At 33.0% G+C, this 27,397-nt stretch overlaps 2 protein-coding genes across 3 annotated transcripts; one reads left to right on the plus strand and one right to left on the minus strand.

Moving 5' to 3' along the window:
* The first annotated feature begins 6,321 nt into the window (after nucleotides 1-6,321).
* LOC105333166 (rhodopsin, GQ-coupled) lies at nucleotides 6,322-14,096 on the plus strand. 2 transcript variants are annotated; one of them, XM_066076866.1, is made up of 5 exons: nucleotides 6,322-6,479; nucleotides 7,546-7,748; nucleotides 7,837-7,875; nucleotides 11,144-11,663; nucleotides 13,110-14,096. In XM_066076866.1, the coding sequence occupies exons 4-5, from the start codon at nucleotides 11,222-11,224 to the stop codon at nucleotides 13,730-13,732; spliced, it is 1,065 nt and encodes a 354-aa protein (XP_065932938.1). In that variant the 5' UTR covers nucleotides 6,322-6,479; nucleotides 7,546-7,748; nucleotides 7,837-7,875; nucleotides 11,144-11,221; the 3' UTR covers nucleotides 13,733-14,096. The 2 variants fall into 2 exon arrangements, with proteins under 2 accessions (XP_065932938.1, XP_011434309.2); XM_011436007.4 differs by lacking the exon at nucleotides 7,837-7,875.
* Nucleotides 14,097-14,900: 804 nt separating this feature from the next.
* On the minus strand, nucleotides 14,901-25,953 carry LOC105333167 (translation factor Guf1, mitochondrial). The gene is made up of 18 exons (XM_034444934.2): nucleotides 25,797-25,953; nucleotides 25,357-25,408; nucleotides 24,696-24,804; nucleotides 23,678-23,826; nucleotides 23,169-23,249; nucleotides 22,630-22,791; nucleotides 22,456-22,520; nucleotides 22,025-22,137; nucleotides 21,789-21,879; nucleotides 21,382-21,511; nucleotides 20,813-20,922; nucleotides 20,580-20,707; nucleotides 19,180-19,250; nucleotides 18,937-19,038; nucleotides 18,479-18,612; nucleotides 18,221-18,266; nucleotides 15,681-15,893; nucleotides 14,901-15,048 (listed from the first exon to the last, which is right to left on the minus strand). The coding sequence occupies exons 1-18, from the start codon at nucleotides 25,901-25,903 to the stop codon at nucleotides 14,920-14,922; spliced, it is 1,992 nt and encodes a 663-aa protein (XP_034300825.2). The 5' UTR covers nucleotides 25,904-25,953; the 3' UTR covers nucleotides 14,901-14,919.
* Between the last annotated feature and the right edge of the window lie 1,444 nt (nucleotides 25,954-27,397).

Raw genomic sequence — 27,397 nt, forward strand, 5'->3', positions numbered from 1 at the left:
TATTTCGTCTCGAGAAATGTATCACAGAACTTAAAAATAAATCGTCTTGGCAAGTCTAGACTTTCAAAACCATTTTAAATTCAGCGTATTGAAAATTTTTCTGAGTGTTGATTAAATTAGATCTCTCTTTATACTGATTTACATTTCTCAGTATTTTTAACGCATTCAAAACGTTGCAAACAAAAGAGGGTACCAAAAGAAAAGGCGATTTTATGACCACTATATACTATTGCTTATTATCAAAACCGATTTGGTTTGACTTTTCCTATAGCGTCACGATCATTTCTGTCAGCTACGTCATGCATAAATTATACACGCCGCCGGTGTGAAAACTATATGATTGGTTAACTCCTATTTTTAGGCCGAGTTATCAGTATACGCTTGTCAATGCCAGAGCTGAAGGATTTCCCAGAACAGTTTATTTCCCCCCAATATTATTCATTCAAAATCGACTATCCCGTATGTTTAAATTCTGTGCTAAACTCTCAAGTTATGTATTACCTACTAACTTGCCAGTCAAAGTGATAGGTATGAATTCCTCGATTTCTACACCTTTCGATCGGCAATCGACAGTCAATAAAAGTATATTGAACGATGGTGTGAAAGAACGAGACGGAAGTGGAGAGTGCAAGGAGGTTTGTACATGTGCGTCTTCATTAGGCAAGTGTCCGATTCGTTTCTCTTCTGTTGCCCTATCACTTTCGGTGTAAATATATATACTAAAATATCCACAAACCATTTACTGCAGATTTCTTTATTTTACCTGTCTCTGAACCCCCGATCACCCGCTCCATACATGAACACTGGTTTGTTTACATACATAAAAAATACAGTTCTTGATCCGCTTTCCGAGTACGGTTAAAGGTTGTTTAATAGGAGAAAGTTTGGGGCGGGTAAAGCTACAATTATTAACAGTAGTAAACTAAATGAAGACTTATTTAAATGGATTATTTGCACAAAATGTGGTATGGTATGATGTAAATATTTTTAAAAAATAGTGTTATTTTTATACGCGGCAAATTGCCGTAAAGTTTTTTTGTACATGTAAGTATTGTATGCACTGTAGCTTTATATTTTCTAACCCAAAATTTATACACAGAGCTACAGCTATATATGTTATGTACAGTATGTATTGTTTTATCACAAGTGTACACTTTACCCATGTGAATTTTTCATTCTCTGATATGTTGTTGTTCTGTTCGTGCATAATTTAGTCTTAGTTAACCAGCAGCCAATCAGCGGTAAGCTGAACCCACCAATAAAAAAACTGTGGTTAAGGTGCGGGTATTGTTTATGTATGACGTAGCTGAAAAAGTTGAACGCGACGCGATCGGAAAAGTCAAACCAAATCGGTTTTAGTAATAAAAGCTTTTAAGTAAATCTTGAAAAAAGGGATCCTTGTTTAATGTTTGTTTTCATGATACGTAGGGGATATTCATGCGTGTTGGTATCATATTGATATTGATTTTCTTTTTATTAAAGTTTGATGTACATGTATGATACAGGAGTAAATATTGTTTATATTTACATTTTCCTCTGTGTTTGTCTGTGATAACATTACGATTCAATCTTGAAGCCTAAAACCCAATTATTTCATAAAAGATAAGCGATACAAAATGGGCGGGTCTTATATACATGTAGCATAACCGAAAAACGGCATTGGCTGCGCTGTGTAGTAATACATGTGCTATATGAAAAAAAATAATGGCTTTAGAATGTTGTTTTAAGGTGTAGAAATTGAAAATAATATAAATATGAGTAACAATGAATTATTCTTTATATATTATGAGGTGATAATTTCGGTCGGAGCGTGGTCAAATCTATCATAAAGCCCATCTGGCTTTATTGGATTTAACCACGCCCCGACCAAAATTATCACCTTATAATACTCAAAAAACGATTCCTTATTCCTTAAGTAAATCTAGAAGCAGCAATTCAGTTGTACACTGTCAATCTACACAATATATGTAATATGATTATGTTTTTGGTTTTTTTACTTAATATAAGAATCGTTTAAATGTGGAACGTATTTAAATATAGTCACAATTAAAACAAGACTTGAGATTTCACTCCTCTACGATGCAATTCAAAACACACTTATCGTAATGGTTGAGGAGCATGATATAATAATTGGCATTGAGTGCTTGTCTGTCCGACCTCGAGCCATCGTCTCAAGCATCGACCCGGGTGTGAAGAGCCTCTAATAAATTGGAGCAGACTGGACATGCTGGTCCATGTCTCAGGCAATGGCCTTGAACAATAAAAAGATTTTTTTTTTAAATGCTATCATATGATTAGTGGTTTCATATTTAATGCATATTTGTACATACGATTGTGTTTGACATAAATATTATAAACGTGCCTTACTTGCATTTAGTGAAACAGTTAACCGAATTAACGTCGCTTTTATAGAAACTTATTGAATTTTGTTCTAAGAGTTTAAATTTCGTAGAACAAGTTTAATCCTATGTCCCGCGTTTATAGGATTTTCATATACATTTTTCTATGAAATTGATTCCTCAAAAATCAATAACTTATTCAAATGATGATTTTGTGATAGTCTTATACAAAAACTTCATTTTGAAATACTTATAGAATCTTAGTCACGTTATGAAGCTGAGTAAGCGCATGTGCTGCTTCTCGTAACATATCATTCATTGACTTACAATGTAGAACCGTAAATGTTTTTCGGAACTGTTTTTTTTTTTTTTTTTATACTTTTTACGGTATTTAGACCACCCCTTAGTGGTCTTCAAAAGTGGTCGTTTAAAAATTAAGTGCTTTTATAGCGCTGAGCAAGGTGGTTCCATACAAGTACATGTACCTACATAGTGGACTCAATGATCGTCCCATCGAAATGACAGTCTCAGCGTTCAGCGGTCTGATTCGAACCAGATGTTTACAGTTTGAGCCTACAACGGAAGGGAAACCAGCTCTACCACTGCACCAGTTTGCAATTGTCCCCCCCCCCCCCCCCAAATTCAATTAATGTACATTTACTTTAATCAAATTATGCATTATACCTTTTAAAGGAATTCGTTTATATTTCAATATTACATAGCCTCTAACTGTCAGTGTTTTCAAATATGTATCGGCCATAAAATCATATTTTGAATTTAGATATTAGTATGGCAGGATGATTTTAAACCTTTTGCTTTCAAAACCTTTTGAACTTGTATTTCGTAGGGAGATTCTTCTCAAGATATAGATAAAATGACCTATATAAAAAGGAGCTTCAAACGAATTTCTTCTCTAAGACAAATCCTACCGGGACCTCAGGTACGTCTTATATAAAACTCAATTTAAATTCCAATCATGACCCCTTCCAATCCATCGACTTTCTGCCATCAACAAAGAAATCTCCCATAATACGCCATGTGGTAAGTTTGTTTTTGTTTTTGCAAGTAGCTTTGACAGAAAATTGCTCTTTTATCAGTACACGTAATATCTTCATAGCATATAGTTTGTGTTATTCTTTATATTCAAAATAATCATCGCTGAAGCATACGGACCTTAAAAATTAAATTACATGTATATCATTATTTTATTCTGCTAACATTTGGGAATTATGACAGTGATTGAATGATATGCAATTGGCATATGATGGCCTTACATTCTGAAGTGAAATGACTTTTAATTTAACTTTAAATTTTACAAGGGGTCAAGATTGTCAAGGTCGTCAATACCATTTATTTGTTTAAAGTTTATATAAATACTAGTAGTTCGAAATCGATCGTCGGAGATACAACTTCGGTGAGTTTTAAAAAGGTTAACTGTCTACAAGTAACGTAAAAATATACCTGTTATAGATGTGAAATGAATGTGATTGGTGACACACACACACACACACACACACACACACACACACACACACACACATATATATATATATATATATATATATATATATATATATATATATATATATATATATATATATATATATATATATATATATATATATATATATATATATATATATAATGCATTGCTACACTTTTATGCTGCCTGTTCACTGTCAACATTTATTAGAGTCATCTTATTTAATATATATTAATAAAGAAAATATATTCATAACCTTTGCAACGCAATCTAAAATATCATTAGGTTAGTTTAATTTTTAATTTCGCATTTGAGAATATATCATTTATTCAGAAGTATCTAAAATTAAGAATACGCAAATATATGTAAGTAAAGAAGGTAACGAATACAGAGCGCTGATATCGTATACTAGCATAGCTGATATATAAAACTAATATTGCTGATATATAAAACTAATATTGCTGATATATAAAACTAATATTGCTGATATCGTGAGCTTTTTTGATTTGAAGAGGACATAACCCAATAAAATGAGGTATTCGTCTTCTCTCTCCAAATACTGGTACATGTACATGTGTAAGTCATTCACAATGTAAAAATGTTTACCTATATTTTACAATCGTTCACACTGTAAAAATGTTTACCTATAGTTTACAATCGTTCGTTTTTAGAGTTAACTCTCAAATTCTCAACACCTTATCTATCATTATTACGGGCCGCCGGAAGGCGGTCCGTTATTTGATATACATTTAAATAGTGTTACTGCGTTTCTGCGGGATAGTTCTTTTTTAATAGAATTAATATTTTGCTTCTTTTTATGAATTGAAAGTAAATTTGCATGTAGAAATATATTTTATGCCTTATAAAAAATATCACATATTTTTGTTCTTGTTGGTTTTATACAATATACTTGCAATCTGACATCGCTATTATTTTTTTGTTCAAAATTCCCTATATTATAAATTTTCTTTTCTTTGAGAATCTTTCGATAATTAATGTCATCGCCCATTTCATGATGTTTTTAATTTTTCTATTATGAATGCTTTATTATTAAACATTTGACTCAGGTCATATTTCGATTCTATAATAACGTCACTCCTTCGTAATAACTAGGCCATGAAACAATTCATATATTCGGCTGATTTGACACCTGATTAGAATTAATAAGCAAAAAAAATACCTACAGGCCTAAATTGCATAGTCTGATCAGCATATATTTTGAGGCTAATATGCAGGATATATACATGTATAAAGGAAATATTTTGATTTTATTAACATTATTATCGGTATTTTGCATATTAATGAAAGATGACGATTCTTTCTTTAAGTGCAGTTTGAGAATAGTTACTTAAAATTCGGTATTTTGCAAAACATGCAAAACCCTGTTTTGAGAAACTCAACCAGTTCTTCACTTCATCGACCCCCAAGGAGAACTGCTTTTGCTGACAAATGATTGACAAATTGATTAGGCTTTTGACTTAATATGAGCTATATTTTGATTGAATATTGACAAAGAACCATCGTTTAGTTTTTAAGAGTTCTACGCTAAAGTTACTACTCAGATTTTAACTTCATACTGTACATGCATTGCTCAAACAGGGTTCACTCTTTTACCGTGTTCTGATTAATCGAACATACAACACCAAAGCTTTGGACTTTTGAAATTGAATGTTTGTTTAAAATTGGTTTTCCTATATATATATATATATATATATATATATATATATATATATATATATATATATATATATATATATATATATATATATATATATATATATATATATATATATATATATTTTGGGTCAATATAAGCACGTGTGTCTTTAAGACATTTATTGAAATTAACATGTTGGTACACTCATAATGCATTTCATCGCGAATAATAAAATATCGAATGTAAATGATCACAGGCATAAACAGGGACTTCTTATAATATGGACTTCTTAACAATGTCTATAAATTACTCAGAGAGTGACAGGATGGATTAAAGTTTTCATCAATCAAAGAAATACCACGGCTGATGTTTTTCAGATATAGCAGATGCTAATGAGCTTTCAATATATATATTCCCATTTCCTTGCACTCAAAAGATGTCAGGGACAATCACAGGTCTCTGGGACTACTTTTCGGTGACAACTGCCTCACTGTTTGTATTACCCTGGTGTCTCTCGGTTAGAAGCCATTTCTTTTTCTTTTCTCTACAACAACAAATACCCGTAATGAATATGTACACCAGCCTTGTACTGCTTACTAAAGGCGAAACGACTTCAAAGAACGAATTGAGTAATTCTGATCCTTCACTTTGGACTCTCCAGTTTCAAGTTCTTTAACAGCTCTTATGGGTAGCGCTGTGTCTTTTCTTGCCACACTTAATGTCCTTTTGTTTGACTTTTTTCTTGAGCACCTTCAACGATTACAGAATTTACAAAGGTGGCCCAAAGGCGTACCAACAATACATCGGATAAAAGCTGACAGATTATTAAAGAGATTTTTAAAAACTTGTTGTCAAAATCTTTACGAAGTAGCCTCCAGCGATACAACATTTTAATTCATTTCATATTTATATAACAAGATGGTCCCAAAGAAGGAATGAAATGTGGGTGTCTGTTTTCTGTCTTGTTCATGTTTTGGATATGTAAAGGAGTGCGCTAAGGGTAAGAAAAGTTATTTCAACAATATTTTACGAAACATGAAAGTCATTAAAAAATTGAAAAAAAAGACTAAGTAAAAAAATCAACATATGTATCACCGTCCCCAGAGAGCGTGCAGAATCAAGAAGGGGGGGGGGGAGGGTCGTGGGTTCAAAGGACCAAGCAAACTTTAAGTCTTTAAGTTAGATGAATACTTAAGGACACATCTTGAGAAGATAATGGGTTGTCCAATGGTGTTCGGCTTCTAATTACAGCATCTTCTTATTAAGCATTCAGTTTAGGTGTGACACGTATTCGCAGTATACAGTTGTACTCTAATCCCTAATAAATACATGATCTATTATTTTTATATGTATAGATGTGGTCTCGCACGATCTATACAATACCCTGACGCAGAGAGTTTCCAATTTTACGATAGTTTTGTCTTTGACTGAAATAACGACCTATTCTGCATTGTTACAGCGTTGTAGCTATGTTGATTACAGAACATTTGATACAACAATAAACATTGCAATTTTCTCACACAACAAAGACACCATTCTTGTCTTTTTTGACAACACAGCTTGTGCTAATGAAGGTTCATTTTTTAAATGTTGAGAACAGTAATGTTGAATACTGAAAAGGTTGCAAGGTCGAGATACACACTCCGAATAGTAAACGGTAGCTATGAAATGGGATATTGTTTGCGCTTATAAGATTTATTGCCGATTTATTACGCAATGTTAGACTACAATATGTGACATTAAAAGGATGACAGGTGTATGTTTAAAGCCTGTACTTAAAACCCGATATTTATTTAAATCTGTGGATATGCAAATTATTTATTTAGCACTTCATATTAATTTGCAAGCACGTTAAAATGGTCCGTTTCTTCATTGTTCCAGGTGTCCATTAATTCTGTCGATTTGGGATGGTACATCAATTTTTTTAACTTCTGTATGTTAAAATATACCTGTCAACCTAACTACTCCATCGTTCTGATCATGAATTTGCTCATCAAACTGTGACGAGGAGCTGTCTAGATTTCGACGATTCTCTGTGGCAATAGTTTTCCCTTTGTTCCTTCCAGATACCACAGTCACCCTATAGCTGACGTTCCAGAGTCACTTCATTCAGATCAGCCCTACTCCCACCTACAAACCCGGTCAACTGTGACCACTGGATCTGGGATCAGTCATTGTTATAATACTGTGTCAAAATTTATGCATTGCTCTCCGGATTTTAAAACTGTTACAACCCAGATGACTTTGCTCTCGGAATACGATCGCTAGGGTAGGTGTATTCTCTTGTATGTATAAAGTACTGAATTACATGTATGATATCAACTTTTATTACTTAGTGTGTTGTTTTCCAAATGTAAAAGTGTCCTTCGAAAAATTTAGATTATTGAGAATTAATGGTAGGTCATGTGCAAATTTTGTTTCTTAATAATCTTAATTTTTGTAAAGGGCAGAACGACTTCCAGTACTTTAAATATATATATCTATTACGAAAATATAGATACCAAATTAAAAACGTAATTTGTGAACACATATGGTTGTAACTACTAGATATGAGATATCTGACGAAACGTTTGTAAATCGTGAATGAATTTTTCATACATTTGGTTGGGTTTTTTTTCTAGCTCTTGTTTTGACAAGAAAAATCATCTGAAAAGATGGGCTAATCTTGCATCCAATGGTATAAGCACCAGTTTAAATTGAGTCAGAACAATCAGGGTGTGACAAAAATGACATAAGGAAAACTACACCTATATCTACATACATACAATGATTTTGGTCGACTAATTCCTTCCTTTCCCAACAAAGAATTAAGAATTTGGCATAGTTATAGGGTGCAGTTTTGTGATATATCTATGTCAAAATAAGGAAAGACAGTTATCAAGTTTCATTTGATGAGTAGGACTTTGTCACCAAAGAGAGGGTATAGTATAATATCTTCTCATCTTCCAAGGAAGAACGGCCTTGATAGATTGGTTTTCAAAGGAGTTATTTTGATAGATGTTCTTCTCTCATAAACAGATGTGTTATTATGTTTATATTATGTATGATATTGCATTTTACAAAAAACAACACTATAAATTGTTCGGTTGTCATGATTCAGCTTCTTTATATACACAGATGTCTGATTTTAATAAAATGTTGTATATATTTAAAACAGTAACCACATTTTTATAACCTAAACAAGATTCAATCTGTGCAACACATGCAATTTTTTGGAGATTTTGTTTGATTACGTTAAGTCACAGATGTACATGTAAGTATTTCCTACTAATACTCTATATACTTATATTATAATAGGGGAAAATCATGTCAAACTGTGACCACTCGCGTATCCATTTCAAAGGGCAAAATTCAACTTTTTTTTTTTACATCGAAATATAAAAACAAACAACAGAACAGACAAGGGTTTCAAAATCGTCTTACAAGCGATACATTTTCAATGGATTGTGGACCAAATCCTTGGCAATCCGATTGCAGACATTTAAATGATCTGAATTGTTCTGGGCTTCTCAGAGGATAACCAGCTTGACGCATTGATATTAACCAAGTATGCTTAAATTAAACAAACAAGATAAGAGTTTTGGGCTGTGGATGAAAATTGTTCGATCTGTTGTTGTTGGTGTTTTTTTTTGGCGCATCTTGTCAATTCACGTAAAACAAATAGTAAAACGACAGTAAATAGGTAACATCCTTACATCAAATGGTTGTGGTTTAGATTTTAAAAAAGATTTATATTTTCATGTATATTACTAGTAAGTTACATGGATTAAAATGAAATAAATCCATTATAAGGTAATTCCCTAATCTTGTGAATTTTTGGCGTGTTGACATATCATTCAACAGGCACTACATGTAATCGAAAAATAACAAGGCATTAATCTACTATTACCCCACCCCGTAGCTCAAGCTTGCTTCTTGTTACAGTATGTTTGACTACCTAAAGATCGCAAAATGTCATTGGGAATCAAATTACAAAATTAATATTTGCGGCCATTTTTAAAAGAGACTCCAGAGATCTAAATCTTTGTATTTTTTTGTCGATTAAGAAGAATAATAAGAATTTCAGAACAAAGCCTTATTTGATATGAATTTTGAATATCGTTTTACTGAATCCTTAATACAATGTATACATGTAAAATCACAATGAGGAACTAATTAATTTATTGTCTCTTGCTGGATAATTAGATGACTTTATAAAAATATGTTTGACATTTTAAAACAAGCATAAAAATTACTTGTATGTCGATAAAGTATGTCAAGACCTGGCGCGTCTGGTTTCCTTTACGTGGTTTACATATATACAATAACAGGAAAAAAGGGGGAAATCTGCCCCTGTTCTTTTTATCCTCTTAAAAAAAAACATTTCAGATTAACCAAGAATTCAGGACAGAAATAAACATAATTTTTTACCTGCATTAATTTAAACTATAAGTTTGCGATGAACTTTCAAAGATAATCTTAGTCTACATGTAATTTCACCATAGCTTCTAATACTTTCCAGGCAATCAACAGAAGTTAGAACTAGAAGCTTAAATTGCACACGAAAAAAAAATCAGTCAGGAAGAAGTTATGTTATAAACGAATTAGTTATTATTTTCTAGTCTCAATAAATAAAGAAATTATTTATTTAATCCACACTTTTGACTATTTTATAGTTAAGATAATCTTCAAAGTATCGGTTTTGAAATATTTGACCACAAATGACTGTATTATTATGTCTTGTAAACACAAATATTTGATAAAGAAATTTTAACCATGTTTTATTTCAGTTTCAAAAAATATGAACGAATGCCAACGAAATGCAATTCGACGTTGCAATAATATAAAGTATCTACTAGTACTAGTATATAATTATTGAATGTTTTCAGCAATATCGAATCACATTTTTTGGCCATTCTATAATCTGCACACCACTTACAGCATCCATGTATTAATACGTTATATCATATATATATATATATATATATATATATATATATATATATATATATATATATATATATATATATATATATAAAGGTCGACTGTTAAAACTCTATCATTGTGATATCATTACTTTGCATTTAACACCCGTGTGTGATAAGCGCACATTGAAATCCAGTAATTGTGTGATGTGTGTGTGATTCGAAATACCCCAGATTGAAGTGGTTGAAATTGCAGTCACTGGATCCTCATTTTATAAGTGCTCTAGAATATTCATAATGATTGAGAGCTTTTAGCTTATAAATTGCCTATTTATCAACATACATGTACAGTTTGCCATGTTTTTGCCTATAAATGAAATACTGTATATTGAACAACGTTATTCCGTGAATGATAGCAAGTCCATTAATTATCCCAAATTAATATTAAATTGTTAATGATTCGAAATAGTACCCCTAATGACTGTATCCGGGAAGCGTACTATGTAGTGGATTTCCTGAAACATGTATGTTAATTGTCACGAAGATACATACTCACTGTGACCTGCATGAATAGGATAAACTAAACCACAATGCTGTAGTGTTACCAAACACACGTGTAAATATATTTGGTAATTTGGAGTCAAAATAGACAGCAACATTCAATACCGAATGTCATATTTAAAAGGTGCAGTAACTAAACGGGTGTGTTAATCTCTCTCTCTCTCTCTCATGACTAATTTTTTTTTTTTTATTTCTTTAGAAGTCAAGACTGATTGAAAAATGGATATCTGGCAAGACACTTGAAAACATTTTGAAATTCTGAGTACGGTTGGACAAAATGACGTCCGAAAATTCAACCTCATACGATCATTTGACACTAGCGGACCATGGCGCTACTTCCATGGCCGAACTGTACATCGAAGGAACGATTCTGATCATTATTGCTCTGGTGGCGCTCGTTGGAAATGTGTCGGTCTACTTCATCGTTATACGGAACAAGAAACTACGGACAATCACAAATTTCTTCATCCTGGGACTGGCAGCGGCAGACATTCTCGTTTCCATAGCAAACATGCCCGTGACCGTAGTGGCCCTGTATGCCGGAAAATGGCCTTTGGACTATATGTCTTGTTTGGTGTTTGGCTTCATTAACATGCTGACCTTGTGCTCCAGTGTGCTTTCCTTGTGTAACATTAGCATTAATCGGTATGTGATGATCTGTCGCCCTTTTCAATCCAAGGTCATATACACCCAAAGGAACGCCGTGCTGATGGTCCTAGGTAAGAATCTAGTCAACGCAATAATTACTTACGTACATACATGTACATTTAATCAGGATTTTGTTATCTACATGTATTTTACAATGCTTTTGGTCAATTTTTCTTGACTTTTGACCCTTACAGTAATTTTCAAACTACAATGTACAAATTGGAATAACTCCCCAAGATATTTGTAGAAACGCTCTCTTTGGAGCTTAAAAAACGAGCACCGTCGTATTCGTAGTTATAAATCATTCAAAAATAATTACGTTTGATTCAATAACATCAATAATAATTAGTGATACGAGGTTGATGACTCTGAATTGCGGACCTTTTGAGGCCTGTAGGACGTTAACACGTTACCAGCAGTCGCCTACCTCTGGCCCGGCGGCTGGTTATCGGCAATGTAAAGTATAAAAAAAATGCGCAGTGTCATTCCACTCAAAAGAAATTCATTATCAAAGTTTTCATCAGTTTTTGCGTCTTTTCGCTGAACAAACATGTGAAATTCAAACACAAAAGGAAGTTCTGACATCGTGTTGATGTACAGTGTATTATCATAACAGAGGCGAGACATTTATGTCCTCTCTTCGTTTCAGTTAGGATTCCTTTTATGCATGTTTATACGCTCTACATATGTATAATTATGTATTTATCAGGGTGTGTCGTATTCGTATACCGTATACATGTACGTTTTAAACCCGTTGTTTTAAGGACATCCAAAAAAAATGGCCATCGGGGTAAATAAAATGTACTCAATAGAAGACGCCAGTAGCCAAACAATCGATCCTTTATACGAATCTCAATACACACGGTACTCAAGACACTAGTCATTGTTCGACGTTTGAAAAGGATCAAACGGTCTCGTATGCTCCTCACACCCCATTACACTGCAGGAAAAACATCGCCTTATCACTTTTCTGTACCTGTTAGGTATATGAACAATAAGGAAGGCGACAGAGATCCGAGGGAAAGGATGCAGTGTTGACCCCAAGACAGGTCGTGGGCAAAGAAAGCTGAAATAGTTTATATTTATGGAAACCACAATACAGGAAAACTCAATGACATACCATCAAATCAATTCATTAGAAGAGGTCGTTGTCAAATACTTGAAATAGGCCCAAGATATGTGTAGCCAAAATTTGACGAGTTAATCACATATATATGAGTATCAAAATGTAAACGGACAGGGCTTAAAAGGTCGCAATGAGTCCCTGTGCATACCTTACTATTAAACCGTATAATTTTGACCAACTATGGTATTTGATATAGAGCAGAATTCCTTAAAAATAGCTAGTATTCCTTTTGACTATAGAAATGACATGAATGAAATGTGTAATAAAACAAATGTTTGACCTTTTCTTCACGTACTTGTATAATGTGTTTCATTTGCAAAAGATAAATTCATGCTGCTCTTTTATTTGTTGCTACAAAATGATTGACTTGTTGTAATTGTTTCTTTTACAGGTGTGTACTTGTTAGCCTTCGTAATTTCCCTGCCCCCGCTGTTCGGCTGGGCAGCCTACGCCTATATCCCCATTCAGTCGTTCTGTTTCTGTGACTGGACTTTGGCACCATCGTATGCCATCTTTATGATCAGCTGCTGTTTCGGGTTACCGTTCAGTGTTATGACAGTGTGTAACATCTTGATATTCTACAGCGCCAGGAAATCCAACAAAAACACTAAATATTTCACCACAACAAAAGAAAAGAAAAAGGATGCACAAACTAAAGAGCTCCGACTTGCCAGTATACTTCTGGTCGTTGTCATCGCTTTCTTCATCTCCTGGTGTCCCTACTGTATCAGTATGTTGCTGTCCATTTACGCCCCTGGGGTCGCTCCCAGGGGCTTTCACATGTTCACGATCCTCGTGGGCTACGCTAACAGCGGAGTGAACCCCATCATTTACGGCGTTATGAACAGGTCGTTCAGGAACGGGTTCAAACAACTGTATTGCGGATGGATGGGTGTAACAATAGAAGAGTCGACGGCCATTGCCAGCAATTCGGACGAACCCTCAGGAATTCAACGAAATGCAACGAGTGACTCTAGGCTGTCGGCAGCGGAGGAATTGGTGATCAAATCATGAGTGAAGCGTATCTTATATATCATATTAATTGTATTGCTTGTTATTAATATTAAAGGTGTGACGAGAATGACAACAAATGAATGCTGATAACGTTTGTTGATAACATTTAAAAGTATGATGGAATGTTAGCATTGTTAGTTGTCTACGTCAACGTTTACAGTAAACAGTTTACAGTAGACAGTTTACAGTTGACAACTGAACGTTTACAAAAGTGACTTGCGTTGACATAAATATCATATGCTTTTGGTTTCTTTTAAACTCCACATAATTTGTTTGAATATCTGTTGGTTGTATTGTATATCAGAAGTCTATGTCTTCTCATATATTTATTTGTTACATGTATTAAATACGATAATCACGCCGATTTTTTTTTGTGAAGGGATTTTTTTTTATCCTACCGGCAGTTAAAATAAAATCATCATTACGTGATTTGAACGTTCAGATTAAAAGATTACCCAATCAGCTTAAATTAAGCTTGTAATTTCCTGCATCGCAGTGCATGCATATCACAATCCGGATGATATGCACTAGTTATGTATAAATATCGCCCACATTATTCTGGAATGTTTTTAAGCATAAAAAATAGCCTCATTTCTTTGTCGAATATGAATCTCTTTCTCCTTTACCCTGAGGACTGCTCAAAAAGTCCTACTCTTTGCAGTTACCAGTGGCTTTGTAAATCACTCCTCACACACGTAAAGATGGACTGAATTCTTTATCTACCAGACCGTCCTAATGGATGGAGATTTTGTTGAAGTTGATATAGTTCTATAATGTTTTGAAATTGGAAAATTCACTTCGTGATAATTTGCTGTTTACAGTGCATGGGAAAGAAAGTTAATGTATGACCAACTGGCTCGAATTAACTTATCAAAACATACAGAATTGTCTTGAAAATAAAACCAAATGTTCTTAAATTGCTTTAAAATATGCACATTTTGATATTTTTCCGACCGTTTTTTTTTTTCATATTCCTTCATTCCTTTTTTCTGATCATTTTACTGGAAATTTAAAAAAAAACCTGTCATATCGCGGAATGTAGAGAAACGATAAAATATGGGTCAAAAGCCAATACAACCCAATATTAATGAAAGAATGGAACCAAGTATGTCACAGAAAGAGGTCTCTGATTACACAAATGATAAATAATAAACAAAACAACAAAGCATTTATAGAATGTACATTGTTTATTTCTGTGTAAGGACTTTAATAAATACATCTTTTGGCACTTGTATATTTCCTAGACTTCTGAGCTTCTTTTTGCCCTCCACCTGCTTCGCTAGCAGCTTGTTTCTCCGTGTCACATCTCCCCCATACTAAAATCACAAAAATGTAGATAAAATGAGTTACATGTAACTAAAAGATCAAACATTTCATTGTACAAATATACTTCCTATAAAAAAGGGTGTTTTTGTTTTTAAAATACGACGCTCGTTCAGTTTTGTTTTAAGCAATAAGGTGGAAATCTACAATCTTCATGAAATTCAAATGCGCAAAAAGATCTCCATTTGTGCTTAGTTACATAAAAAAATGTTTCAATTGACGTCTTGTTATCTATTTCACACGTGAAGTTAAAATTGAAGCTGGCCTCAAGCGAAATATCATAATGCATTGATTACATAGGTATATTGTACATCATAGTCGGAAAAATGTTGTTGTGTTGATTTCTACTGGATGAACTGGATCTCTATCATTACGTAATCCTTGTTCATACATACTTATTATTCTTGTTAGGAAATCTAAACAAATTTTAATAATAAAAGGAACAAAATTATTGTATATTCTTCAAAAGATACCGTCATTTATAGTTTCTAAGGAAAATTACATCAAACCTTGCTCAATTCTTATATCGGGAGATCTACAGGCTTAGTCTACATTCAACCAATGTCCTATGAATTCCAAATTAACATTTTTTTTAAAAAGAGAGAATGCATGAATACTAAATTACCAGTTTCTGGGTGACATCCTTCCTGAAGGGTTTGACGATTTCCGTGCAGACGTGCTTCTGGTTGACTTGACCTTTGATCTGAACCCTGAACTGTTGCCTTGGCACTGCCTCTTGGAGACGCGCGCAGATTTTCCGACAGAGAGTCTCTGCTTTAGACGTATGACAGAGTAATGTCATTTCCTCCACTTCCGCATCATTAATGGTAAAACTAACCTAAAATGTCGTTTAAAAAAAATTATCCTTCGTAGTTGAATTGATCGGCCTATGATATAAAACGACTGCAGACCAAAATGTTTATATCTACAAACCCCAATTATGCTACTCTTTCCTTAATACTCTTGACCTGACTTTCGCTGGTCTTACAATAAATCATATAGATGAATTGTAGCCAGTGCTAACATCATGTACTGGTATTCAGCAAGTAACAAAATGGCAACATCTGCAGATAATGCCTGGACAATTCCGCTACATTAGAAATACTGGTGGACGATTGATGGATGAACCAGTAAAATGGTTAATGTAACTGGTAATATGCGCATCTATACATTATGTCCTGAATGTCTACAGTTTTACGAAATTCTGTGCAGCAGATTGATTAAGAGGAGTTTTGCTTACAAACTGTTCATTAATTTATTGAATATTAGGCCAAAACTCTAACTTCAAAAAAGCCAAAATTCCCCCCAAAATGAAGGAACCCTGGTAATATGGACATCTACAGATTGTGTCCTTAATACCTACAAAGTATCATAGAATTTTGAGCTGTGGCTTAAGAGGATTGCGCTTACAAAAGACAAGACGGACGTGCGGACTGACTGACTTACACACTGACTGAATCAATGGTCGATGGACGGGTCAAAAACATTATTCCCCTCGCAACTTTTTGCGTTCGGTATAATTAGAAAGATCATTGCATTGGTAATTTTTTTCATAGTAACTAAAAAGAATACCGGTAATAAAAGTTGTGTTTAGCAACATCTTAAAAATTTCATAATTTTTTTACTTTGAAAATACCCTATTTTGATTACTAGTATCAGGACTATGCAGTTTTTGTTTTTGAAATAAATAATAACCAGGCGCGTAGCTAGGCGTACGCAAGTACGCAAGTGCTTCCATATCATTTTCAGAAAAGAAAAAAGAAATAAATTAAAAGAATAAAAATAAAATTTAAATAATGCCGATTAATGAAAACTTTCTTTTAGGAATAAAAATTAAACTAAGCCGCTGTTATCTCAGAATTTGCTGAGAAATAGCGCAGACGACTTGCCTTTCTTTTTCAATAAATAAAAAAGAAATTGCTCTTCTGTTATATTCTTATATTATTTGCATGCAATTCTATAGCCTCAGTGATCGTGACAATGATTATGAATAGATTATCGAGATCGAAATAACGGAATCTTAAAGTTTAAATATATGAGTATTTATGTAGACAAAAATGTTATAGACCATGAGGAGAGAAAGCAAAAAACTTTTAAGATATAGAATAAATTGATTAAATTAATTACATTATAAATAAGGCACTACTTTTTTTTCTTTATCGATAATATTATGATGATGAAGTAAGCATTTTACACATTAAAAATTGGGGTTATTTTGATGAAACTTCTTTTTCTGGATACACCAAATTAAGTGTTTGAAATGCCGAAAACTCGCCATCTTCCGGGCGTCCTGGGCCCCCACCATGGCTTCGCTCTGTACCCATGGGGGGGGGGGGGGGGGCTCAAGGCGGCCCCCAAATCCCCTGCCTTAGTTTGCTTCCACAATAAGGAAGCCTTAGCTACGCCCCTGATAACAGAACAATTATAAAACTATTTCTACTTGTTTAAAATGTATTTATTGCATAGTTGTTAACGACATAAGAATTGGGCTAAATATCTTACTATGTGATTACATGTGCAGCTACTGGTTCTTACCCAGGTAGCTGTATTGTCTTTTTGAAAATGTAAGTACAATATTTTAACTTGCGTGACTTAGCATATTGTCACTGGTATTGATATTCTGAAAATTTAAACTCCAAAAAGATTTGGATAATGAAACTAATAAAAAAAAGTTTTAAAATTTTATAAAAAGAATAAAACCGAGGTAATCATCTCTTGGTGTTCCACCTCAGGACACTACGAAGTGATTTAAAAGAATAAAGCCCTAACTTTTTAGATAAAACAAGGGATCCAATTCTCAAGTAACCTTGAAGTTTTGTGAAGTTTTAGGACTTTATTTCATGAGTTTCTTTAAGTCCGCTCTTTATTTTAGTTCCTGTTTTTAACCTATACATTGCTATTTACCACCATTTCTATTCATTATCATGGTTAAAGAAAGTCAATTGTCATGCAATACAAATAGGAATGTACAGCTTTCAGATTTTGAGAAGAGTAGGTGAAAAGTTTTAACTAATGACCTTATAAATGATTTTTGAAAAGCAATTGGTTACGTAATCACTGTTAAATCAGTGTTGTTAAATATGTCTCATAGACAGGGTTATACATTCAATAATTTGCTTCAGTGCACATACAATTATACATGTACTTTAACAAGTCAATATATACCTTGTTTAAACTTGTTTCTTCATATCCATGATCTTCATAATCAAAACTGTAAAAGAAGATTAATTTCTTTGATTATAAATAACAGTACACCTATTTTAAAGCTTGTAGGTAAATCAATACACAAAAATTTAACTCTGAGAGACAAAAATTAACAATGCATAACAAATTTACAAAGAAATCAAAAACACAAAATGAAATTTACAATTTTTCATGCAGTTGTTGAATAACAAAGTCCAACTATGTGCAATTGAATCGTACCTTGCATATCCTTTTGTTACTGACTTTAAAGCATCAAAAAAGTCAATAAGAATCTCGTTGAGAGGAAAGATAACTTTGTGGATTACACGAGAGTTGTCCAAGTAAGTCTGATTCTCAGTGTTGCCCCGTCTCTCCTTTTCAAACATAACATAATGAAATGGTATATCACAAAAGCTTTACTTTTTTTGTATAAAAAAACCCCTTTTTTCAAGGTTGTTTGTTATTTTAAAAGTATTTTTTATTTCAAAATGTACCGTTACTCAAAATGAGAAATAAGCCTAATCACTGGAAATACAAGCAAACATATTGATAGGTAAACTGTGCTATTGTCAATTTGAAAAAAAAAACCACATCTGAATTCTAAATATGTAAATATTTGTAAAGGTTTGAGACTTACGATTCATAGAACACCTAGCAGCCTCAAAAATGTTGATACATGAATTTGCATATTGTCTTACCGTAATAAGAGCTTGAATTTCTCCTATGTAGAGGTCAGGATAAATTAGAGTGGCTCGGACCATCGGTTCATAATAATGGGAAATAATATTTTGGACAGGAAGCTAAACATCGTAAAAAAAAAAAATTGACATAGATATGGAATGTATGAAACGTATCTTACATTTAAACATCCTTTGTATATCTGTGCACGTATGAGCATAATTCATAGATAAACACATTTATAAGATCAATCAGAGGTATACCTTTGAAGGATTCAGTATTGTTATTTCTTCTCCTTTGTACTGCTTTATATTTTTAGCACCAAAAATCTTAACTGGAAAAAAAAAGAAATAAAGAACTTTTACTACACTATATAAATTTGTTTGAAGTTTACTTTATCTTTCATAAAAATAAACTGTACCGGAATATGCAGTTTTATTCCTTAATCCTACCTTCATATTGTATGTGTAAGAGGTTTGGTTTTTCCATGTGTATATCATTATATGAAAGGTGTAACTCTTGCATGTACATGGTGGTATATGGGGCAGTGACACCTCTATCATATGACATACTTACAATCGAACTTAACAATAAAATCAAATATAATTTTTGCAAATGTTTTCTTTCCCATAATCATTACCTGAAAAGCATACCACAATGGGTTAGAGCGTTACTTTTAGTCTTGAGTTCAAATTCTGCTGGGTCGTGTATAATTTTTACCTTTTTAAAAATTTTTCAAAACATATTTTTAGTTTATATTGTAAAACTTTAAAATTTCAAAACCGGTGAAAATATTTTTATCAAACTGTACTTTTATCCACATTAATATCAGCAGGTGTTTCATACCACCTTAAGAGGTGTTACCAATAACTCTAACCTATGATTTGTAGATGTTAATATATAAAGGTGTTCATTCTCATCTATAACTTATATATATGTTATACAGTAGGTGTCAATCTTACCTTAATATGCTAGTGATAGGTGTTTTATTCCTACCTTCATCCAATAGTAAAAGGTGTTTGTTTATTCGCAGGGTTGTCTCTAAGACCCAGGGGCGGGGAGTTCCCCCGCTTAATTTAAATTAAGTGATGTAATTACCCACCTATTATTGCATTTCAAACACAATCCAGCTATAAGCTAGACCCCCAGACCTCCTGCTACTTTTTCTTTCTTCCTTCTACTTCAATTTTTAGAGACAACCCTGTATTACTCTGTTACCTTTTTATGGTTTGAGTTAATATGATATCAAGGTGTAAAGTCTTTCCATAATATGGTATCTAAATGTGTAAATTTTAACTCTTATTCTGATATTGTACAAGTGTATAAGAGATACCTTATTACCTTTAAACTGTATGTGGGAGATACAGATGCCGACTCTTACCTTTATACAATACAGTAAAACACGCTTATAACGAAGTCCCAGGGATGGGCAATTGTACTTCGTTATAAGCGTAATTCGTTATATCCGTCTAGTTTACAACATGAAATAAAGTCACAGGGAATGAAAATCACTTCGCTGTAAGCGTCAATTCATTATAAGCGTGTTCGCTATAACCGTGTTTTACTGTATATGAGGGTTCAATTCTTACCACAGATTCATTTGAAGTGGAAGATTATAATGTTCTATATTCATATATAATATATGAGAGGTTCTTGCACTTACCTTTATATGGTATGTTAGGAGCTGTTATTATTACATTAGCATCAAATTCCTGCTCAAGTCTCTGCTTAAAGACATCCATGTGTAAAAGCCCAAGAAACCCGATACACCACCCAGGACCAAGGGCAGCACTATCAAACAAAACACAGGCCAGAACATCAAAAACATACAATTCATTACCCTACAAATACAAGCAAACCAGCATTTGGAGAACGGATCATTAAATTGTAGTTTACCTAGAATCCTGGGTCACAGTGACACTGGAATCATTAAATGTAAGTTTGGTGATGGATTCTCGTAGCTTGGCATACTGTGATTGATCTATGGGATAAATCCCAGCAAAAACCTGTGAGCAAATTCATCTCTATTAAAATCAACATTCCACAAAGGTTTCATTCCTCACTTTCATTATGCTATACCTTGCAAAAATCAATCAATTTTGAAACAGACCTTTGAGCAAGCAAACGATAAAACTAAATGACTTAAATGTACAATTTTGCATTGTTAAAAGACATAACTCTCTCTTGGATAACTCATCTTTTATACATTTTATCTTTAACAAAATAGTTAAGATCGTCAAACTTTGTTCAAAATTGTTCGTTTTAATATCACAACTAAAATTCTTCCATTCTTTTGGAAGCAAAAGGCATGTTCAGATAGGACTACCATCATAATGGCTATGCAATAAAGACAATCTTTGTCTTGCAAAGTTGATAAAAGATGGCTGCTTATCAGTTGACCTACATGTACCAGTCAAAGTCAATTATCCAATGACAAGCCAGATACAGAGCTGACATTGACCTACCATAGCTTTGGCGGGACGGAATCCAGGAAGAGGCTCCACTGGTTCAGACTTGTGATACATTGTGTCCCCGACCAGTGTTCCCGTGCTGCTCTTGACATTTGCTGTCACATAGCCCACCTGCCCTGATAACCTGTATACATATGTATATACAATTCACATTTCATAACAGAAGGAGTGAAAGAGTGGTCAGTGGGTAAGCAATGACTTTAAAACAGATTTTTCTGTAGGATTACAAAAGCCCAACACATTAAACTTGGTTTTTTACAATAACTGAATGATAATTTAAATAGTCATGTTAAGTCAATACATGAATTTTTTCTATCGATCCACACAGTTTAAGCTTGATCGATAACAATATGATGGTTCACCAATCTTGATTTGCAAATACACCAACACATAAGACTTACAACATGTTGGTAGGAGTCTGCTCTGGATGAAGAATTCCTATTTCCTGTATGTCAAAATGTTTCTGAGCATGATGGAAAGTCACCTTTTCACCTGAAACCATTCACAATTAAATATATATATCATAAATTGTTTATTAAGTGTCTAAAACTACCGAGGGTACATGTATATAGGAACTAGCTAGGGAACAATGCAGTGACATATCTTCAAATTGATGAGAGTGTTAAATCATTTTCACCTTTCAGTAAAACTCCATCCTGGACAGCTATATTGCATATAATTCCCTTAAACTTATCAAACCAGGAGTCATACACCAACGCTTTGAGGGGTTTCATTGGATCTGAGGGGGGTCTGAAATAGAATAACCTGATGTAAACCATCCTCAATTTGTCTTCCATTATTTCATTTATTGTGTTAATAGCATACAAGGCCGCATCTTACAAAAGAACTTACGACCAAATCGTTAAATGCTTTTCATTACAAATTAATCAATGTTTTATTTTATTGGCTGTGAAATATAATACCAACTGAAACTGAAAAATTGTAATTAAATGGTTTAATATAATTTTTTCCGTTAAAGATTATTCCTTTAGAATGAAAATTTTTACGACTTTGTCGTAAGTTCTTTTGTAAAACACGGTCCAAGGTTTAAATAAAACCAACACTTACGGGGGTATCCTCTTGACTACAGCTTTCAAAACATCACTTACACCTGTACCTAGTTTTGCAGAAATCTACAAAATACAAATACAAAGTAACAATGTACATGTATGATTATCTTTTAGCAGCTTTTAATAAAAAAAAAATCCCAGTAGCTACAATTTGTAGTTAATCCTTCCATACCTTTAGAATTTCCTCATCACTCACAGGGTACAGATTCTGTATTTGTTCTGAGACCAGAGCTGGGTTAGCTCCCTTTAAGTCAATTTTGTTTAACACAGGAATGATTTCTAGCCCAGCTTCTATTGCCAGGTACATGTTGGCCACTGTTTGTGCTTGTACACCCTAAAAATATAATTTTTCCATTAAACTCTACATCAATGCATTATACATACAATGTACAAAAGAATGATGTAAATGTACATTTAAAAGTAAATCTGACTACATATTTATTACATTATAAAACAGATCGTCAAATGCTGCAAATTATTTTCAAAACATATTCCAAATAAACCCCAGGTAGTAACTATCTATTAAAGTCTTCCAATATCAATTTCTATCTTTTATATAAGGCTTTGCAAGTTCATTTAAACTAATCATTGACAACCATTAACTATCAGGTCCCATATCATAAATGCAGATTCTTAACATACAAGCATCTTGATATATTACAGAGTATTACAGAGGAATACATATGACATACAGATTAATTGTGAGAGTACCTGATTGGCGTCCACTAATAAGATGACTCCTTGGCATGCTGACAGAGAGCGAGAAACCTCATAGCTAAAATCTACATGGCCCTGTTATAAACGAACATGTATGTCAAATAAATTTTATTGTTAGGATGAAGAATACCACATTGATTTCAACACATTCTTTGAAAAGCAATAAATGTAATTTTTTTTATTAGATTGCAAATGATGTATGCATTTGAAAGTTGTAATCCATGGATTGGTCATCACGATAATTTCAACGAACTATTTCACCTATAAATCTTTTAAACCTACATGTAATTTCATTGATTATAAATAAGTCCACAGGAATATAACATGATGGGTCATACAGAATTGTTCAAAACATTTAACCTAAAAGTACTAGTACTGAACTTTCATTAAATGATGATTTTAGATGTACTTGAAAGTGGTAAAAATTCCATCAAATATTCTAATCAACTGATATAGGTACCGGTACATGATGTTATCCGAGGTACTGATTTACAAGCACTGACCGGAGTATCCACGAGATTAAGGAGATAAGTCACACCGTCCTCACTATAGAACAGACTGGCTGACTGGGCCTTCACCGTGATGCCTCTCTCCCTCTCTACCTGGAGTTTGTCCAACACCTGCTCGTTCTTCTGGTTCTCCGGTATAACACCTGTGTGTATTGTAAAATGTAGAACAAAGCGTACAGCCTCCAGTGATTAATGATGGCCTATTGTATTATTTTTATCCATCCAAACAATGCTTAAAACACTTAAGATTTTTCTAACAGATTATCATAATAAAAAACCCTCTAAAACCACATACATGTACATCGTACAGTTGAACTTCAATATCTCGAACACCATGGTTAGTCAAAGTGATTTGTAAGTCCCAACCAGCTTTTTTTTTTTAGTAATTTACCCTCAATATCTTGAATATTTGGATATCTAGCAGTTTTTTAGTTCGAGATAAGGAAGTTTGACTGTATATGGATTTTTTGAAAGCCTTAAAATACATGAAGATGATTTTTGACAAATACATGTATATAAAAAAAATACAGCTCATGTTGTTCTATGAAAACAAAATTACACTGGGTGATAATGAAATAAACTAAATGTATAACAAGCTCTATCAGAAAAGGTTAATGATTGTCTAAATCCTCCAATTTATTATAAAAGTTTAGTATGAATATTTCTAAGGTAGGTTGTTCCATATAAATTGTGTATTCTGAATGTTCTACACATAGTATATACATGTATACAGTGAATATACCAACTGGTTTATAACTATAATCAGTTAAATTTGTAGTTCAATGAGGATGAAAATTAAAAGTTTTTTAATTGATGGTTTTTTCGCAACAAAAATGACGTCCTTTCATGTCTAAATGTGTCAATACATATATATATATAAATATGTTAAATGGAACTTGTTGGTCCAGGAAATATTTAAAAAAAAAACAATTGACACTGAAGACCTGGATAAAAATGGAATCATTACACAGGGAAGTAAAACATTCATGTAAACACTTGTGATGAATTTTACCTGTAATTTCCAGCATCCGATCTGCCAGGGTGCTCTTTCCATGATCAACATGAGCAATGATACAAAAATTTCTAATTCTCTCTGGACTAAATTCTGTTAAGTCGATGTTCTGTAACAATAAAATGTGATACACAGATCTTTGTAAGACAATGAAAAAAGAAAGGAGTGGATCTCTCTTATGAGTCAAACTGTAAATGCATGTAACAAAATGTCCATTGAGAATTTGTAATACATCATTATGATTTGCTATATGTATTTGCCACTATGTATGAAAAGATAAGGAAAAATTCACATATCTGTTGAAACATTTATATCAAGCTTATTTTATGAATAATACAACATCACTACTGGCCTAAGGCCATTTCTCGCCTGTGCATTGTTACATCACTACATCAACACATTAAATTATGTGTTGGTGAGAATTGTTCTTTGGATAGTCTTCAGTCAAACTCATGTACCAGTATATCTTATCGGGGTTAAAACAGTTTAAATATTAATGAAAAAATTTACCTTAATATAACTTTAACATGTGTAATATATGCAGCTCCTAAATTTATATTTTATGTAATCTTTTATACATGAAATGCACTTTTCTGACACACTGAGCAGGCTTAGTTAATATTAGAGATGAAGTATGACATTAATATCTTTAAAAAATTACCTCTTTTTTCTTGATATTTGTGCTGTAAAATCGCCTTCTACTCCATGTTGACCTAAAAGACATAAAAAAAGATATAAACACCTTCAATAATAGTAAATTATTTAATTTATATTGTAATAAAAACAATACACTTAAACCACCTGCCAGAGGACATGTAAGAAGTTGTGCATACCACGTCAGTAAGGGCTTTTAAGGCCCCCCTAGCCGACACGGTCACTACACCGAAGTGACCCTCTCTCTCACCGTTGCATAAAATACAATCTTGGGTTCTGCAACGTACCACCATGATACAGATACAGACACCTGTATCTCAGAGAGAGAGAGAGAGAGAGAGAGAGAGAGAGAGAGAGAGAGAGAGAGAGAGAGAGAGAGAGAGAGAGAGATTAAAACATATATTTTAAAGATAAAAAAAACAGGTATGAAGTTTTGATATGACTTACTGTTTTGAAACGACAATATTTGACTGGGACACGAGGAAATTCGGGTTAACATTCACATTACGCAGAGTTGTTGATGTTTTGAAAATCTTTGACAAATTTTTCAACATATTCGATTATTCTGTCTTTTAACACATGTTCATTTTATGGATAATCATTCAGTTTCTGTTACAGAAATGAATTTTATTCCACAAGAATAAGATACTGAGTACGGTAAGGTAAGGCACGTTACTCAAGGTAAACCAAAAGCGAAACTACACACAAGAGAGCGGTTACGGCTTCATTAGTTCCCCAATCATTTAGGCACGTGTTCATTTGCTTTCTGATACTTTAAGAGGGCTGGATGGTCGTGATCATTTTTAAACTATATCAATCCCATAGAAAGGAGAGCTCTGTATGGAGATTTAGCAAAATATTCAAATTTTTAATGTGAAATATTTAGATTTTTCTTTTTTTTATTGTTGATAGTTTATAACTATGAACAAATCAATCGAAAAATTTAAGTAAGATCTGATGGTTAATATGTTGACCACCCAGCCTCCTTAAGGTAAGGGAAAACTGAGTCATTTAACATGAATAAATAATCGATATATGACTTGAACTTGAATATAAACGTATACAGTGCTAGAATATAAAGCTGTTTTTAATACATGTAGTATGAAATAATCGAAAAATATTTTTGAATGCGATCGTTATTAAAGAACTTTTTTGAATATTTTCTGACACAATATTCCTCATATCAATACGTCTATGATTTATTATCAATAAAGTCGTAAAACTCTCTCTCTCTCTCTCTCTCTCTCTCTCTCTCTCTCTCTCTCTCTCTCTCTTGAATTAAATGTTTTGGGAATATTTATTTAGCATTTTTGTGTTATCTGACCACCAAAGAAAGCATTTTATCGCTTATGTTTTTAAATTTCTCTTTCAATCTCTTTAATTATACACATTAAGAAATTAGAGAAATACACTAGTACACAGAAATACTTATGAGGTTGCAGAGTACGTAAAAGCCTAAAAGTCTAAATTCATTTAGGCAGTCCCTTCTTTTTTTAAATGTTGGTACAACTTGTATAGTGATCTCGAAATTTTCTTACGAAGAATAAACTTTTAAAAAGTATAAGTATAAGTTCCCAATAACAACATTATTAACATAATTATATCTGAATAAACAAGATTTTTTTAAACGGGTTCAAAAAAATATCTTTTGTTTATCTTTTTAGGTCTGTTGTTTTTACGCAGGAATATTAACCATTGCCCACGCCGCGTCTGTCTATATTTTCATGTTTATTTTTTCTGCAATGATCGCTACTTTCATACCCGCACGGATCATAAAAGAAAGCATTTTATTGTTAATATTTACATCTATCTTTTAACAAATTAATAAGTTGATTGTAAAAGGTAAAAAAAAACACTAAATTTTTGTTAATGTACATTAAAAAAAAGCCGAATCATCTCCTATGGGAATTTGAGTCTGTCATCATTATGATTTTTTCGTGCAGTCCGTGATTTTTCTTACGTTGTTGTAGGTTTTGATTCATCGATAAGCTGCGCTTGTAGATTGTACTCCTGTCAGTTTTAGCCGCTGTAGATTTCGACCAATCGAT

Source organism: Magallana gigas, chromosome 2, assembly GCF_963853765.1.
Source record: "Magallana gigas chromosome 2, xbMagGiga1.1, whole genome shotgun sequence".
Taxonomy (NCBI): Eukaryota; Metazoa; Mollusca; class Bivalvia; order Ostreida; family Ostreidae; genus Magallana; species Magallana gigas.

Coding starts and splice junctions, on each gene's coding strand:
- LOC105333167 (XM_034444934.2), bottom strand. CDS start 25,903: ATGTTGAAAAATTTGTCAAAGATTTTCAAAACATCAACAACTCTGCGT. Junction 25,409..25,796: donor AATATTGTCGTTTCAAAACA/GTAAGTCATATC, acceptor TATGTCTTTTAG/GTCAACATGGAGTAGAAGGC. Junction 22,792..23,168: donor TATTAGTGGACGCCAATCAG/GTACTCTCACAA, acceptor TTATATTTTTAG/GGTGTACAAGCACAAACAGT.
- LOC105333166 (XM_066076866.1), top strand. CDS start 11,222: ATGACGTCCGAAAATTCAACCTCATACGATCATTTGACACTAGCGGAC. Junction 11,664..13,109: donor CGCCGTGCTGATGGTCCTAG/GTAAGAATCTAG, acceptor TTTCTTTTACAG/GTGTGTACTTGTTAGCCTTC.